Raw genomic sequence first — 18,541 nt, 5'->3', positions numbered from 1 at the left:
TTTTTTATCTAGCTATAGCATGACCACGCGGCATCATTCTTGATTTCCATAAGTAACGTATTTTTGTATTCATAGCTGAGGAATAGACGCACAGTCTCGAAAGCTTCAGTATTTTATTTTATTTTATCAAAAGAAGCGAACGCAGCGAGCAGGGGGCTCTAATTAAAATATTACATGCAATCGCTTATTTATTTTTTTAAAACATTTATCATTTCGTTTAAATTACTAAATAAAAAATAATCATGGGAGGAAAACAAAAAAAAATTATCGGATTGGCAACAACGCGATGTTAATCTTTACGCTCATGTAGTGTCATCCGGTTTACCGGTAAAAGTTTAACGTTCATAGCGCCCCTCAGATTTTGTACCTTGTTAAAGTAGTTCCTAAGACATTTTTTTTTTTTTTAAATAAGAATCAACGTTCGTTACAAAGTCTTTTTCTTTCTTTTCCAAGTATGGTGGTCCATACTTTTAATAAAACTCGTATTTTTACCTATGACCTTTATTATTCATAATCCGATACTGCCTAAATGTAACATTACTTTCGTTATTGAATTTAAAATTTCGTTAATTTTTGTTGTGCTTTTTACACAGAAATAAACCAAAAAAAAAAAAAAAAAGGATATGAAAGGTGATTATTGAATATTTTCAAGAACGGCCAACGTCTTTTCTAGCATATTCTTAAGTTCAGCTGCTCAGACATATAGACATTCATTTATATCCTGAGCGGATAAATTTGCTGAGTTCTTGATTCATTACCTTTCCCATTGCCCATTTTTATGCTTTTGATGCACAACTGTTGGATGATTCAAAAAAAAAAAAAAAAAAAAAAAAAATATATATATATATATATATATATATATAATGCAAATGCCACTCGAACCGTTTCGAAATATAATCGGAATTATTGGAATTTTGTAGATCGACAATGCAAACTGCAAATGAGTTCAAGTCGTTTGGAAAATCCGCATTTGAATCCATCAGTATCCATAAGGGACTTATTGAGTCCGTTTCAAAAAGGCTAAGTCTGCTGGTTTCAGACTGGTGTTTCTTGAGGGCACCTTTCTGTGCCTTCCGTCAACTGACCTAATTCACATGCAGTTTACACGGACGATGTACTGACCCTTCGTGGCCTGATTTGTCTTACGCTAATCCAATCAGAAAATTCCACTATAACAAAGTGGCCACTCGGTATACGACGGGAGGTTGAAAAGTTTCTTCCCTCTCATAGAAGGAATGCTGGAAAGTTGTGAAAACCCATTTAGTTTTCAACATAGTTCACGCTTAAATTAACACACTTTCCGGCACGATCCACTAGCTTTCGTAACCCGCTCAAATAAAATTCAGAAGATTTTCAGAAGTTGTTGACTGCATCTATCACACCATTGTCACTGTCGAATGTCTGTCCTCTCAAGTCCTTTTTGAAATTTGGAAATAGAAACGGTCTAGCGCAGCCAAATTCCTGAGTAGAGCGGATACCGTAACAGCTCGGACCCACAGCCGTGCAGTGTTTCTTGAGTTCCAAACACTGTGTGCACCGGTGCATTGTCTTGATGCAAAACATCTCCTTTAGCCAATTCTCCGCGTCTCGTAAGCTTGAGTTCCTCGCAGAAACGTCTGAATAGGTTAGAATAATATTCGGCATTGATAGTACCACGTAGTTCCAAGAAATCAACCATGATCACAGTGTAGTAATGTGAAATTTAATTAAAGACATAACTACTGTCAGGGGTAAAGGGAAAGGCTTTGCTTTCTTAAGGGTAAGTACAGTGGTCTCAGACAGTTTTTAAATACTATGCAGTGGGACCAACTGACGATGCTACCAACAGCAAATTCGAAAATCAGGAAGTGATCATAGACCTAAATCCATGTCAGATGAACTACTGAGACACACGGCAGAGAAGAAAAGTGCATGGGATGCATTTTTACCTATGACCTTTATTATTCATAATCCGATACTGCCTAAATGTAACATTACTTTCGTTATTGAATTTAAAATTTCGTTAATTTTTGTTGTGCTTTTTACACAGAAATAAACCAAAAAAAAAAAAAAAAAGGATATGAAAGGTGATTATTGAATATTTTCAAGAACGGCCAACGTCTTTTCTAGCATATTCTTAAGTTCAGCTGCTCAGACATATAGACATTCATTTATATCCTGAGCGGATAAATTTGCTGAGTTCTTGATTCATTACCTTTCCCATTGCCCATTTTTATGCTTTTGATGCACAACTGTTGGATGATTCAAAAAAAAAAAAAAAAAAAAAAAAAATATATATATATATATATATATATATATATATATAATGCAAATGCCACTCGAACCGTTTCGAAATATAATCGGAATTATATTTTGATAAATTTGCATTGCACGTCAACTGACCTAATTCACATGCAGTTTACACGGACGATGTACTGACCCTTCGTGGCCTGATTTGTCTTACGCTAATCCAAACAGTCCATCTTAATTGAGCTCTTACCCTCTGGAATAATACACCAGAAATGAAATTTAAATACAAAATATGCATACAAGTGCATAATTTGTATTCTTAAATATTATATCGTAAGAATTGTGTTTAATATGCCCCTACAGTTCATTGTTAATTATATTCTCATTGAAAGTTATTTAGATAACAGATTTAAATTTTTACAAAGTGGAGATATTATAAACTTGCCATTGCATTCATAATATAGCAAACTGAGCCATCCAAATGAGCCACTATAACTTGATTTATTAGTATTTGAACCTAATTAATATAGACAATTAAATTAACGTTCTCCGAGTTTCTCAATTATGGTGCAGAATTTGTTGATACAAGTTGAGTAACTTCATGTTCTGCGAACGTTGCTTATCTAGAATTATTTTGCTATATAGTGAAACCAGAGCACGTTCTCCTACGTCGAGAATTTTATTACATCTATATTTAACTCTTGTTAATCCACTCACATGCAGATTAGTAGAGATGCGTATCTTGATGGTAGCTCTCCAACTAAAACCCAAGTAGTAATGACCAGAAGGAAAGTAAATACATAGCAGACGTAAATATAAAAACCATCATCCGGATTTCAGGATAAAATATGGAATACTTTAATAATTCTTTCAAATTTTGTTAATTCAGAATTCTAAAGGAATTCTGAAAATAGAAAATTAAGATAAAGCTTAATTTTTTTTTTTATTTATGTTTCACTAACGTTAGAAAATTGGCAATTCTTAAAAATATTGTTTATTTTAAAATCACTGCTGATTAGCGTTCATTGTATATACAATATATACGCGTTGCGATGGTCAAATTTATCCTTGATATTTTCAAGGTAGGATGCTGTGGAATCTTAAATATCAAAAAAGAAAGAAAAAAATCAATGGCATTCTTCACGAAAATTTTTAAAGCACATCCAATTTGGATAAGGTCGTATCATTCTGTTTTGTTAATAGACATTAAAATTCACCACTCAAGATTCAGTGGGCCAATGAGCAATGACAATCAGTTAACTAGTGGGATTTTACAAGGACTTTTCTCTTTTTGACCCACTTAAAGCTGCTTTTTTGTGCCTATTACTTATCATTACCTCAATTAGATCTGCTTCTTATTTCATCGTGTAATTCAAGCTTATTTAACAGTTGCTAGCAACGAAATAGGAAGCAACACGTTACATAATTTTCTTTTTTATATAACAGCAGACAGTGTATAATGCCACAAAGTATTATAAGTTAATAATTTAAAACCAAAGCTAAAAGCGAATAACAATCTTTGAGCGAAATATTTCATTTATAGCGTAACATGTAATTTTTTGTATTTACTTAACTTATATTTACATATCCTTTCGAGAAAGCAAACTGATATTTCACAACGCTGTTGATACTCATAAAGTGGATGAATGTCCTTTCAGGATTACGATAAGATTAACAGGATCATTGATTCTGAATGGTAACAAGCCATTAAAACGAATCTATAAATTACAAGTGCTTTAAAGATGGTTAGTTCTTTTAGCATGACCACGTCAATCGATGCTAATAAAAAATCTGTCTTCCACTTACTGAAAAGGTTTTAGTAAAATTGCACACATTTTGCCGCTGCCCTTGGATGCAGTTGCTTCCAGGTTTCCATGTTAACACAGCTTTGAGCACAATGAGTGTTTCAGAGAAAAATTTCTGCAACCTCTATCCTTCAGTACCAGTGAAAAATTCTAGAAAAAGTTTTTCTCATTATTAAAGGGGTTCTAACCCTAGACCAGTCTACCCAACAGACACATGGCTACAGACTACGTCACAGAGGACCATATTGGAATGAAGTGTGAATGCCCTCGTGGGACAGTTGGTATAATTCCAATCCTTCCCCCCATCGGGTGGAAATGACCTGGATTCGAGTCCCGTCATTGACGCGAGGAATTTTAGGCGCCTTTTTCAAAACGAGTTAGTTGGTCAATAAACAGGCAATCGACCACAGAACACATGCGGTTTGCAGACAATATATATGGGGCAATATGGCCTAAGTCGCTGATGCGCCTAAAAATCTTACAACAAATCTTGGAGAAAGGAGTGTAAATTAAATAGTTAATCCTTTTTGCTTTCCTAGATAAAAAATATATGTAGGAAAAATATTTTCTTCAAATATGAAAAAGGATTTTTTTTCCTTTAGGTAGTCACCAAAAATTTCCCTCTTTTTTTATTCTTTTCAGACGAACCTCAGCCCCGAATTTTTCATCGCCGTCCATCACTACTAGATGAAGAAGAAGAATCAAAGAAAAAGAAGAATGTTAATGAAGAGATGGCTCGTCGTTCGTCTTTTCGTGAACGTCGAGCGGATCATTCCATCGAAGAAGAAAGTAACGAAAGAGAGGAAAATGAAGTTAGCCAGGATGCATACTTAAATCAAGCCAACAAACTGGGTCATCGGATTATGTTCTGGGATCCTTCTATTGAGACTGTAGACGATGTTTCTCGTTCATCTGTCGACGATGATGATACGTCGAAGGTTCGTCGCCTCCCATCAAGGGAACGTGCACCGAATATTAACCATAATAAACATCTGGAAATATGGAAAAGGCAGGATCACCTTGCAGGTCAAGAAGAAAAAGTATTAGGTGAGTTATCAGAAATATTTCAGGATGGAGAAAACGGGGAAGAGTTCCAGAACCGCAAAAAAGATGAAGCACAGCGAGGAGACAAAAGAATTCCTCCTGATGTAAAGAAGAGTTCTTCATCTAATATTACTGACGATGACCTCCAGTCTAACAGCGACGAAACTGAAAAATCAAATGAAGATACAAATGAAAGCAAGAAAGATTATTTACTGAATGGCAGAAGCGATTTAAAAACAAATAACTCGGACATAATGCCTACAGATAAAGAAGCTTTCTATGACTGGCTGCAGCAAGAATACTTTAAAACAATGGCTAGATCCATGGTTAGTGCCAAGAGGAAGAGAAGTGATTATATTCCCATGGTTTCTTATGATTTCAATAATGCAATGAACTCACGACAAAAACCTATAGCGTCCAAGAAACAGTCAGAAAATTTGGAAGAAACTATTAAAACGAGAATAACAGCCAGTGATATGGAAAAGGAGTTGCCAGATAAAAATTTGGGAAACATTGAAGAGAAACTAAAAGCAATAGAAAACATGATGGCCGGAGATGCTATGAACATCATCAAAGACGGATCTCAATCTCAAAAGGGACACGACAAAGCATTTGACATAGATGCACTGGATGAAAAGCTGAATAGTTTGTATAATGTAAAACAGATGAGAGGTGCTTTACATGAACTTGAAGGTACACTGAAAATGATAGGAAAAAACAAAGAAGATGATTCTGCTTCTCAAGAAAGACGAAAGAAATCATTCAAAAGCAGGGGTAAGTTACGTATTGTGTAATTTATCTCACTAGTAATTTTTTTCCCTTTTTTTTTTCTATGGAATAATCATATAGTTGACTTTAAATAATTGTAGCAGTAGGTGATAATCCTTACAATTTCGCAAGCCAATACATCTAATGGTTCGGGACACAATATATCGAATGAGTAACTTACTAGCTCTGATGGACTAACTCATCGACTAACTCATGGTTCACATGTTCACCATGAGTTAGACGGTGCCAATAAATGTTTGCAACCACTTCTTCACATCTCATCGAATAATGAAACATATAGCTTTTTGGTGATGTAATCGAGAATTCTTCCTCATTCATAACAACGGATAACACCAGTATCAAGTCCATCGTAGCCGAGTGGTCAGGCATGAGGGTGCGTCAGTATACGCGCTTTGAGTGACTGTGGTTCAAGCCCGCGTGATGACTAAATACGGTGCTGTTTCTTGTATTCTGTCTTGTGGACTCGTGTGGTCATTCGAGATTATAAAAAGAAAATTTTTCATTTATTTTATACATGAAAAAAAGTCAAAACAAGTCAACCAGTGTTGGTCATGGGCATAATTAAACAACCCTTTTTTATAGATTTTGTGCCGAGGAAACTAAAGCAATCAGTATACTGCAACTGTAATTGTGTGCAGTCTATGGTCTTTCGGGAAGAGGGTGGGAAATGCATTCCCTGTCGGAAAGTGACTATATCACTTGAACACGATCTGAAAGAAGTCCATTAGTTTCTCCCATCTACACGATATAGAAGAATAGCTATCATAACTACTATGGTAACTGCGAAAGGAAACAGTTTTTTTAATGACCGACTATTTTTTCATGGTACATGTAAGACCACTGCAACAATTTTCATTTCTGTCCATTATTTGATTTTACACAACACAGACGTAAATTGATTGTATCACTGACATTTTACACTTTTCCTAATTTTGCTTCCTATTTCCAATGAATTACGTTTGGCTGAACGGCATTTACAGCATGGAAAATCGAATTTCTTTGTCATTATTCCAACTTTGTACCTTCTATCTTTCTCATTAAGCGAGTTTTGTACAGCGTCACTTTAAAACATCCGAAATTAATTTTCATCGATGTACACACGTTTTTCCTACAGTATAGTTTTTCATTATCATTTTGCTTTCGTTCTCAGCCACCTTTCGTGCCTGTAATTTCTTTTCCTTTCAGGTACTCTATTTTTATCTATTCATTATTTTTTTCGAATCATCCAACAAAACTTTGATCATCTAATTCTTTCTTTCTTTAAGTGCAATGCAATTTCCGATTCATTCTACGACCTGAGAGAAAGTAACAACTGAAACACTTCATCGTAGATCCCCAAATAAACCAAATTGTTTACTTGAATAGAATATCTGAGTGAGCACGTGACAAGCGCTAGCAATCCTGTCGAATAAATGCTTTCATTAAACCCTGAGATAACCTAGGCCTTCACATCACGCGGTTGGCAGAATTCCACCTCGTACTATTGTTCATCTTAAGCCCTTCTCTGCATTCAGTTCGTGTGATTCATCTTGCACAGTGAAATAAGTGGAAGACCAGTTTGTTGCCGGTTTCGCACTGTCTGCTATCTTTTATAATCAACCAGTTTGGTGTCTCAGCGCTTAATTCACACTAAAGTTTCCTTCAAAACTATTTTAATGTATGAAAGAGTTGATTTATGCATGGTTACTGCAAGTGCATCATTTCTACTACCCAGGTAGTATGACTGCGTCGTTTAATTATATCTCATATTATGAATACCTTCACAACGAGTGGCCGAGGTATTGCACTGCTTTGAATAAGTAACGCTTCACAAGTGGAGAAGACTAATATTACTTATTCTATCTCATTCTTATGGTATCCGCCGAGAATAAGTAACATTAGTCTTCTCCACTGGTGAAGCGTTACTTATTCAAAGCAGTGCAATACTTCGGCCACTCGTTGGGAAGTTATTCAAAATATGAGATATAATTAAATGATGCATTCATACTACCTGGGTAGTATATATGATGCACGTGCAGTAACCATGCATAAACCAACTCCTTCATACTCTTAGACATTTAGTCAAGAAATATTTTTAGATTTATTTTAATGTAGGTTTTTATTTCCTTTTGGTGTAGTGTGCACGAATCCCATGTTCAGTTTTTAGTGAATTTTAGTAGGAATAAATTCGAAATTTCAAATCGTAAATAAATCACTTTGTCGCTTGCAAGTTGCGTGTTTTCTGATATTATTTAGATAAAAGTTAAGCTAAAATACTCCGGCTTATCACTATCCTATTAATCATTATTTCTAATGATTTTCGCTTTTGAGACTCACTAACCAATGCGATAACTACGTGAGTTTGATACAAAAAATAGTGTTATCATGAACCCACTGTGCACAAATTGTTGTACCTATATTAATGAATTCATATAACAATAAATAAATACTCTTTATTGCACAAGGAGCCAAACTGAACAACACTACAGTGCAAGTTATTCACGGCAAGGAGGCCAGGGTTAATAGCAAAGGTGGGTTAATAAATTATAATTAACAAACTACAGATAAAATAAACAGTTATGAATTATAAAATAAGAAATAACGGTAAAAAAAAAACCAAAAAAAAAAAACCCCATAAAATACAACAGTTTCAGAGAGTCAATCTTACCCGGCGCTGGATTTTTTGGATTGGATTCGGGGAGTCGTCTTGGGTAGCACAGTTGGTATAATTACCGTCCTCTCCACACCAGATAGAAAAAGTCTGAATTCGAATGCCGTCAATGACGAGAGGAATTTTTATGGGTCTTTTTCACGACGTAGCTAAGTTAGTCGGCCTCCGGTGAGGTTAATATGGTTTTTTATCCCGAAACTCGGATTTTTCGTCCAAAAAACAGCAAATTGGCTACAGAACATACGCAATTTACAGACATATTATATAAAACCCAATATAGCCTAAGTTTCTGATGCACCTAAAAAACCCTACAACAACAATATTGCAGTCGAAGCAGACCCAAGAATCGTTTCGCGATATTTTTTTTATCCATGATGAATCTACTGGGATCGCAGTCTAGCTTCAGAATGATGGGGAGAAGATACTTTGGTAGAAACTTGTCCGTTATACGGAGTCTGCTGCTGTAACAGATAAGTGCAGGTTTTGAGCTTAATCCAGTTGGTGGCACTGCCATGAACACTACTCCAAGATGTTTGGTTTGGACACTGCACCGACAAAAATGTTAACTGTGAAGATGATTCTCTTCTCCTGAATGGAGAGGAGAATCATCTTCACCGCCAACTGAAAAGCTGCCGAGCCATAGGCGTGGTACGTTGTTGGGAAGGAGGCGAAGTTTTGTCGATAACCATTTAAGCGGCCAGAATCCTGAATAGACGATACTGTGAGGATATTCTTGACATTGAGAAGGTTTTTTTTTTTTTTTTTTTTAAACCTAGCGCAGCTTCACAAACCTCGACTGAGGGCATGTAGACGTTACGGAAGGAGAGCTCGCTCTCGAAAATAACTCCACGGTGTAAAAATATTGACAATATTTTTTACCGCTCCCGGTAATCCATGGGAAGGAATCCTGATAACTATTGAGCTTTGTATGGCTCAGCAAGGCACGGGATATGAAGAGATTTAGAGAGAAGAATTTCTTCTACAGTGTCAAGTCCACTGCTCACTGACCTAACCTTCTAACTAAAATTTGATTACGTATTCTGCTTAACAGCAGTGACGTCTGTCAATGGGAAACGCTTTTACTTTTTTTCAGATTTATTCATAGAAGATATTATTATGACAGGTATTTTTCCATGTGTTTGGTTCCTGTAATTAGCAGAAGTAGAGGGTGCCAGTTTGGTAGCCGTGGTACCAGAAGTAATCCTGATTGATTGGAAATTCCGATCAATATAATGATCGGCATTTCTTTTTTATTACAGAATATAAGAGGATAGCAATCGGGTTCCGGAGACAGGAGGAAAAATAATGTTAGTGTGATTTCTATTCGAATTTGTATCCCACCTACCAGGTCATTTGACTGTAGAGTTGATTTGTTGCATAATGCCTTCACTGGTGGGCTGTTGTTACAGGGCTTTAGACGCTTCAGCGACTTCAGGCCATATTGCGCCGTATATATTCTGTCTATAAATTGCGTGTGCTGTTTGCTGGAATTAAAATCTGATTTTCGGAGAAAAAACCATGATACGCTCGCCTGAGATCAACTCAGCCATTTTGAGAATAAAGGCCCATAAAGATCTTAAGATGGTTGCATGACTTTTATTCCTGGAAACTCGGGTTTTTCGTCGAGCAAACTGACCACAAAATACAAGCAATTCAGAAACAGTATACAGACCCCCCCCCCTCATGGTCTTAGTCGCTTTGGCGCTTAACATACATATCTCCAATTCGGTCGTAGTCAGCACGGTCACAGTCAATTCAGAAGTGGGATGAACTAATGATCTTTGCTGAAAGTTGTGGATTTTATATTCAGTGCAAAACTCTTCTTTAATATCCGTTTGAAGTATGTTCAAACGGATGACAAATAACTCGCTGGCGCAAAGACTCGTGGAAGGGTTGATGCACGGATAGGTAGCTCTCCTATATTGCTACGTCCAAAATGAAGTGTTTGTATTAAGCGTACGTTAATAGATACATACATAATATATATACATACACTTCTAAATAATGACGTGCATATTATTAAAAACTCAACAACATAACTAGGTGGCACATTCTAAACTTAATTTAGTTCTTGTAATGAAATTTGGCTCTGGATAATCATATGGCACAAATGAATATTAAAAAAAAAAAAAGCTTTCATAAATTTCCTTTAACACTAAGATGGCATAATAATACTTTATTCCCTTGAAGACTTCTAAATAGCAGTTGTTAGCAACGCAGAATTTCGAAGTACAATCGATAAATTCCATTGAAGAGACAGCATTCAAAAGCATTATCTCTTACACAAAAGAGAACCTACATATTTTCCTCTTTTGTGTAGCAGAAAACTTTCCACTACATGCTAAATCCCTAGAAACCTAAAAGAGTTCTCGTTTTGAAAGAACAGAAAGAATTTTTATATCTGAATTCTAGAGGCTGATCACAAATGAACTGTGAAAGTAGACATTTACACCAACTGTAGTTAATCATCGTAAACTTTTATGAAAGAAAAGCACTACTGGTTTCTAATCAATGCTTAGCTAAACACAGCTCTTTGTTCTATTGGATAACATATAAATCCCAAGACATTTTCATACTATCCATCTAGTGCTTTGTATGAAGCCCATTGTTTTAGAGACAATAGAACTCTGCGTTACGTACGGTGTGATTTTTGCTTCCAAGTTGAGTAATGCGGTTGAATTTCCTAAATACAGTATATTACATTCGATTCTGGTCAAGGTTTTTTTTTTTTTTGATACGGTTCAGCAGACTGTTGTCACACGTGGCTAGATTTAAATATGGTACTTGCTGGTCAAAGCAAGTACCATATTTAAATCCAGACTAAGGACTCAATGATTATAAAATATCCAATTCGCGTGGTTATGATGTGTTAGGACATCATCTTTCTCAAAAAAAAAAAAAAAAACCCTGTTTTATACGTTTCTCCACTTTAGGGATAACAGAGTTCCGGCATATGTAAGTGTTTGTTTAATGGTCCTTCAATAAAACATGGGCCAAGTGTACCGAGATTCAGTATTGAATGCATTGGTGCTAGTGTTTTCTTAGCAGTGTCCTCAGAGACATTACGTTAGATATTTCATTATCAGGAAAGAAAGGTAAATAATCATTACAAACCCTGTATCAAATGCTTTCTTTTCCTGAGAGTGCAAGTTTGGCTTTTGACGTTGAATTGTAACAGTAACATTGTTAAAGATCCACTGGTATCTCTTGTTATTTAATCGCACTACTAAAGTTTGTTTTAGTTATCAATGTATGAATAATAATGCATTCTTCGTCCATGAATAAATATGAAATCCCAAGAATTTGTTTTAATATGCCTTTGCAATTAATATTTTAAGAGATGAGCATAAAAAGTTATTACTATTATTACCAAGCCGTATAACATAGTGAGTTATCGAAATGAGTCATGACAACTATTTCTTTGTTTATAGATCTAACTAAATTAACCTGCTCAGTTTCTGTTATAGTGCTGAAGTAAAATTAGAGCTAATGAGCCTCAAGTTGTTTAATGTGAGATGTTTGATGCATTTATGGAAATTTGGTTTGCTATCGTAGCTGCGTGGGCAGTTTATTTAGAGACAACGACCTATAATAGCGAGTAACACCTCCTCTCTTCAGAACAGCTTCAAATCGTGGGGGCATGGCCTCCACGAAGCGCTGAAAAATAAATAAATAAATTTTCTGTTTATACTCCGGGACGACCAAACGGTCAGAGGAGTTCACAAGATAGATAGAATACAAGAAACAGCACCGTATTCAGTAGTCACGGGCTTGAACCCCGGTCACTCAAGGCACGTGTACTTACGCACCCGCGCGCCTGACCACTAGGCTACGGCAAGCATTCCACAGGGATGCTGGTTCATTGAGAATCAAATAACGTGAACTTTCAGAAGGGCGGAAGTGTCCGTGATAGTATCCTTGGCATGTCTGGAAGTTCTCTTTCTCCGAATTGTATGTGTATTCCTGCTTTATATAACCTGTTACGAAAACGTGATGCTGTATCTAACGGAGCAGTCGATTCCTTGTATTTTGATGGTATACCAAATAAATTGCCCCTCAATGTATTTCCGCTATTATACATTGCTACTTCGGCAGCTTAAGGCCCATTAGCTATAAATATATATAGTTTAATCATCTACACATTTGGCATATCTCATATTGTAGAAAATACATGTACGGAACTGCACATCTTTGAAAGAAGAACTGCGATGCTGTGAGGTATGGCGAAGAAATCTTTAGCAGCACTAAAATTTAAGTGGCGCAAAATATTTAAGCATGTTAGTGGTGCACTAAGCCATCAGTTCCTTGTAATGTACGAAAATAATCTTCTTCGTGGATGCAGAATGAGGATAATTTCCGAATGGAGCGGCCGCCCAGGTCAGAAATCTGAATTTCATTAAACATCTGAGAGACATATTTCGATAAATCAATTTCCCCTCCTCCACATAAAAAGAACCTTATGATTTACGACTGCTCTCTTGAAAGAGTGAACTTCTATATCACACTAACAGGGCTCTTGAACTTTCATCAACATCATGAAACCCCGCTGAGTGCTGGCTGTCAGAGGTAATCATACCCTCTATAAAGATCTATAACTTCTTTTGCTAGATATTCATTTTCGGACATGCGCGAGCTAATATGTATATTTGTACTTCACTCAAGTTATTCACAAGGTACTGCTGCGTAATTACATAATATACTTCCATAACACATTTCATCGACTTGTATCAATTACTTTGCGCGAGCTAATATGTATATTTGTACTTCACTCAAGTTATTCCCAAGGTACTGCTGCGTAATTACATAATATACTTCCATAACACATTTCATCGACTTGTATCAATTACTTTGCGCGAGCTAATATGTATATTTGTACTTCACTCAAGTTATTCCCAAGGTACTGCTGCGTAATTACATAATATACTTCCATAACACATTTCATCGACTTGTATCAATTACTTTGCAAACTATTGAGCTTTTGTTATTGACACCTTAACTTTGTCTGTCTGTACGACTTTTAACTCTTTTTTTTTTTTTTTCTCCCTGTTTATGAGTCGTCTCGAATCTCACGTCTGAGATTCGAATTTGTGATCATCTCTTCTCACTTTCTTCACAAAAGAAAGGCAACAGTGGCTTACGGCTGTTGTCACGTAAGTGTTATTACTAGCTCTCAACGATTACTAAACTGAAAGCAATTGGCTATTTTCCAGTGCAAAAAGTGACACACCCTACTCGAAGAACATATTTCAAAATCCTGAAAGTTCAAAGCAAAATACGTTTTTTTCTCCGAGCTTGAAAATACTAGAAGTTCGTTATTAGAAGCGTGTAGAAAACAAAAATCAATACTGTTCCTTGAAATAGCGCTTCCCTAACCTTACTAAGCTGATCTAAGAGCACTGCTGGCAGCTGCACGTGTTTGCCTTCGCATGTTTGCCAGCAGACTAAATATTCTAGTTCCTCCTCCTCCTCTTTAAATCAACTAGTCTGCAGTAGTTGAAGGAAAAAAATGTCAACTTTTTTTTGGACTAACTCGTTCCTTGTATCTGTAATATATTTGTAAATGAACTGGTATATTGCTTATCTTTTTACTGTTTTTAATGTTAATATGTTTTGAGCAATGCATTATTTGAAGAGTCGTATTTTAAAGCTTATTTATTCCGCGATTGTAAACATATTTAATTAAATGTAGTTTAAAAAAATTAAGAATATATCTTTAACTTTGTATAAAGTAAATCTCTTACAATAAAAATTTATCCTTATGAATATATAGGAATTGAAATTTTCAGAATTAAATTAAATTAATTCTGATTGATAAAACAAGCTGAAATGAAAGGTAAGCATCGTTATCTGAATAAAATAATATTAGGAATAACTAAAATTCGATTGTCTTTCGCTGCAGTAACGCCACCTGTCGAAGATGAATGCCCAGCCATTGAAGCACTAGCGGATGACTGTTCATTTCTGAGCGACTTACTACCGAATGGCAACTTACGGCACTCCTTAATGCAGATGTGCACATGGCATCAAGTTTGCTATATGTGTGTGAGTATAATTTCACTTAATACCAGTTAAAAAAAAAAAAAGCTTGGAGTCTTAATTTTAGAATGCTTGTACATTTTGTTTTTTTGCATGTTGAACTACGACATTTCAAAGTAGATATTAGTGACCCTTTCGTTTCCCCATTTATGATTTGAGAGTTATCTTCAGGTGCATCAAGACACATTTTCAGCAGAACTGAACAGCAACGTTAAATATGTCAATTAGATCCTACTAACACCTGCTTCTGAACTGCTAAAAATATGTAATGTTAAGTCGGTTTTTCTCTACTGCCACTTGAGATACATCAGCAAATTATTATTTTTTAAAAAAATGGACTCTAGTTGAGCACGAACATAACGCTCCCGATTTCCCTTATTAAAATTTCTGCATTTTAAGCTTTTGATTACATGAAGAGTCCTAGTAAAGCATCTCAGCACCTTCCTGCTAATATACTTGTTACAATGTCGAGCGCATTGTCATTGGTATGGCATACTGTCAATCTAATAACAAATTATATTTGAACAATTTAACTGTTTTCAACCAAGTACAACTTTAAAATACAGTATACACACATTTACTAACAACTTCATTCTTAAATTAACATAAACTTTAACTAGATAACGTTAATGGTCCAGTTCCAGAATGGTCCAGAGTAATTGAAATGAATGAGTTGTTAGAAAACGGGTGACACCACTCAGTAGCATAACTTAGATATGGAGAATGCTGCTGCTGCATCTTTCAGCGCAATTGGAGTATTTTCTTTATAAAAGACTATTTGGAGCCACAATGTATTTATTTTAAGTTGTAGTTAGCTCAAGCCATTCTAAATTCGAAAAACTACAAAAGAATCGGAATAATTGAATTATTTTATTTCATAATTTCATTAATATTATATAATTAAAGTAATATTAATAAATATAATTCATTAAATTAGATTTATTTATTTATTAAATAATAATTTATTAAAAAAAATGAAAAAAAGACATTCTGATTTTGACTATTGCCAACAAAAATCCAAGTTACACTTAACGTGTAGTAAGTATATTTTTTAGCTTCACGGTTTCATTATCGACCACTGGGGTCCCAGAATTTCCTGTGGGGAAAGGGGGGCTAAAGCAGTGTCCGAGAACTCATTAAAGTTTAATCGTCACGCAGCAGTAAAAGAAATCCATATTATTTTAATCATGGGGGAGCTACGGCCTTTATCTAGAACCACCGCTGTTGCCATTATCACTAATTATTGAATTCAAAGCAGTATAAAAAAACAAAATCCACTAGTCGAGCGTAATGCTAACATGGCTGATCAGGGTCGGATTTACACATAAGCTAAACAAGCTATAGCTTAGGGTCTCTTTTTACGAGGAGCCTCACTCCACCTTAAAAATGTTTTCCAAATATTGTCACAGTGAACCACTTCATGCATGTTATAGCTTAGGGTGACAAATTTAAATCCGGCTCTGGGGCCGATTGAGAAATGACACCTAACATCGATATTAATTGCCATTTAATAATTGAGGATACCGTTAAAACATCAATTTTAATATACAACATACTACATAAAACCTTAATAGATTCGCCGCATTCAATATATGATTTTGTAAATATTTCTAATTATTTGATATAGTATCCCTCGCGATTTTTAAGCAGCTTAACATTATCCCCATATGAAACATCCATTGGTGAATAAAATTCTAAAAAATCCAAATGTAACAGATGTGCTGCCATTTGTTATTAAATCAGATTATCATTTAATTATAGAATGTAAAATCCGTCGCATTACTAATACACACTATGTGTAAGATATATTTTGTTTGATGATCAAATGATTCCTTTGCTGTACACCAATATTCGAAATGAAAAATTTTACGAAACAGAATACTCGTATACGACATTACCAATTGGTGTAACGAACCGGAACGGCGTTCGACGTCAATGCCCATATCTGGCAACCATATACAGAGACATTTCGGATCCAATTTTTTTTTTTTTTTTGGAAGGCGACATAATAATGATGATATGTGATTGAAAGAAACTGAAAATTAAGCTCGCATTTATCTCGAATTTTGAACCAACCTTTATAACAAGAATAGTTACCATACAGAAACTTATCATAAAACAATTCACTCAGGCTTTCGGGGAGTGGGCGATTTCCCCCACCTGGTTCCGTTATTGCGGCCAAGCCTGGTTGCAGAACGTTCCCCATGCTAAGAGAAATGAAAACCAGAACATCATTTCTCCGATACAAGAATATTTCAATACCATGTGTTTCGTATATTTCTTTGTGTGTAGGGGGATTTTCCACATCAGTGTTCATTTAGTCCATTTTAAACTTTCCTTTAATCTTAGAATTCATTAAACTAAATACGTTTTTTACCATTATTCATTTAATTTATAAATATAATCAACGGGCGTTTATTTCTCATCAAATGCCCATTTATAACTAATTATCATCCGCAAACAATTCTATTTTGAAATTTCCAGTACTTTCGACTGTAAATAACTGGTTTACCATCACGATTACGATGATCTTGGCACGAACTACTTGTAGAGATTAAGTATGCGATACAAAATTCTGTTGTGAAGGCAGTTGTGTAAATGGCCATTTGTATACAAGTTGACCCAACCTGGCGTACCCCAAATAAAATTCAAAATAACGCCTCGCTTATGGATTTTTTTTTTTTTTTTCCAATAACACTAAACTTATAGCTATACTGCTAATCTTAACAACACACATCCCCAAATATCTATATCTTTCGATAAAGTAAAATTTACAGAAATATTTTATTACCAAATTAAAGATGTGAGTAATATAAAATGATTCAAAGCGAGTTTTGAATCAAAGATAGTTCCCGTTTAACTGGTTTCAGTGGTTAGTTCATTTAATCGGTGAATTTTTTTCCTGGTGGCTTTATATACATATTTATATATATGTCGTTTATGTCACATCGTTCAATTTTTATAACAATAAAATCAAGGAATAGTTAGAAGAAAGAAGAAAAAAAATAATAATAATGTTTACATTTGATCACGTATACCCGAAATAATAAAAACAAACTCTTATCCATTACAATATTTATTCAATTGTTGGTTTCATCTACAGTATCGTGAACAAACATATTCAAGCTTTAATGTACAGTATATTAATATTTTTTTTATAAAGTATAATAGATTTGCGAAGCTTTTACTCAGTTTCAGCTTGGCGAGATGCTTATTAATTTTATTTATTTTTCTGCAGGGAGAGACAGTTGGACTGGCACCAAGCGATTGTGATGGCGGCTTCATGCAAGAAAGCAAAACTGTGTGTATCGACGACACTCCTTGCCGCACATCTGCAAGGACAATGCTTCTTCCATTACAACGTAGGTTTATGCTGAAAAGAAGCATCCCTAGTTCGTGCTACAGCGATCCGTGCATTTCCCGTTATCTACGAAGGATTTAGGACCCTGTGTCAACACGTTGTACAAAACTTATGATACGCACGTAATTTCTCGTTTCACCTCCATTCTATGTGGATATGTTGTCTTCATGGGACAAATTTATGTGCAAGCGTGTCAACACTGTTTGTTTCGACGTAATTTTGTTCAGGTTATGTGTTAATATATTTAAAACTTCATATCCTTATAGAGCATCTGTTTCTATTTCATATTTCAGCCGACAGTTTTTGACAGTCAAAAACAAACACACGTGATGCAAATAAATTGCGTAACATAGTAATTATAAACAACAATAATTTTAAGTTACAATCCATAAAAATACGAATAACAGAGCGCTAGAGGTTTGACATTTCCAAGTAACATTCATTATCCTGTGCATTATGACATCTGTTGACAAGCTGTTTAAACCAAGCATGCGCAGTACGAATCAGAAAACTTTTGGCATTAAGCAGAGAGCAGCATGTGTTTATAGTTGAATATTAGAACAAACTCGTTTGAAACTATTCAAAGTAATTTTTGTATATCACTTCGATAATGTAAGGCACCATAAA

The 18,541-nt window shown here is 35.1% G+C and overlaps 1 protein-coding gene across 1 annotated transcript in view; it reads left to right on the top strand.

Moving 5' to 3' along the window:
• Positions 1-18,177, top strand: part of LOC150084330 (uncharacterized) — a 77,313-nt gene extending 59,136 nt beyond the window's left edge. The window contains exons 3-5 of the mRNA XM_090375976.1: positions 4,677-5,852; positions 14,417-14,559; positions 17,792-18,177. Of these exons, the coding sequence (XP_090232102.1) occupies positions 4,677-5,852; positions 14,417-14,559; positions 17,792-17,995 (1,523 nt within the window). The 3' untranslated portion in view covers positions 17,996-18,177. The remainder of the gene's footprint in view (positions 1-4,676; positions 5,853-14,416; positions 14,560-17,791) is intronic.
• The last annotated feature ends 364 nt before the right edge of the window (positions 18,178-18,541 follow it).

This window comes from Mastigoproctus giganteus, chromosome 6 (assembly GCF_048544385.1).
Source record: "Mastigoproctus giganteus isolate SK-2022 chromosome 6, ASM4854438v1, whole genome shotgun sequence".
NCBI classification, from domain to species: domain Eukaryota; kingdom Metazoa; phylum Arthropoda; class Arachnida; order Uropygi; family Thelyphonidae; genus Mastigoproctus; species Mastigoproctus giganteus.
The sequence above is the reverse complement of the archived record's forward strand: the minus strand, read 5'-3'. Positions and strand labels throughout refer to the sequence as shown.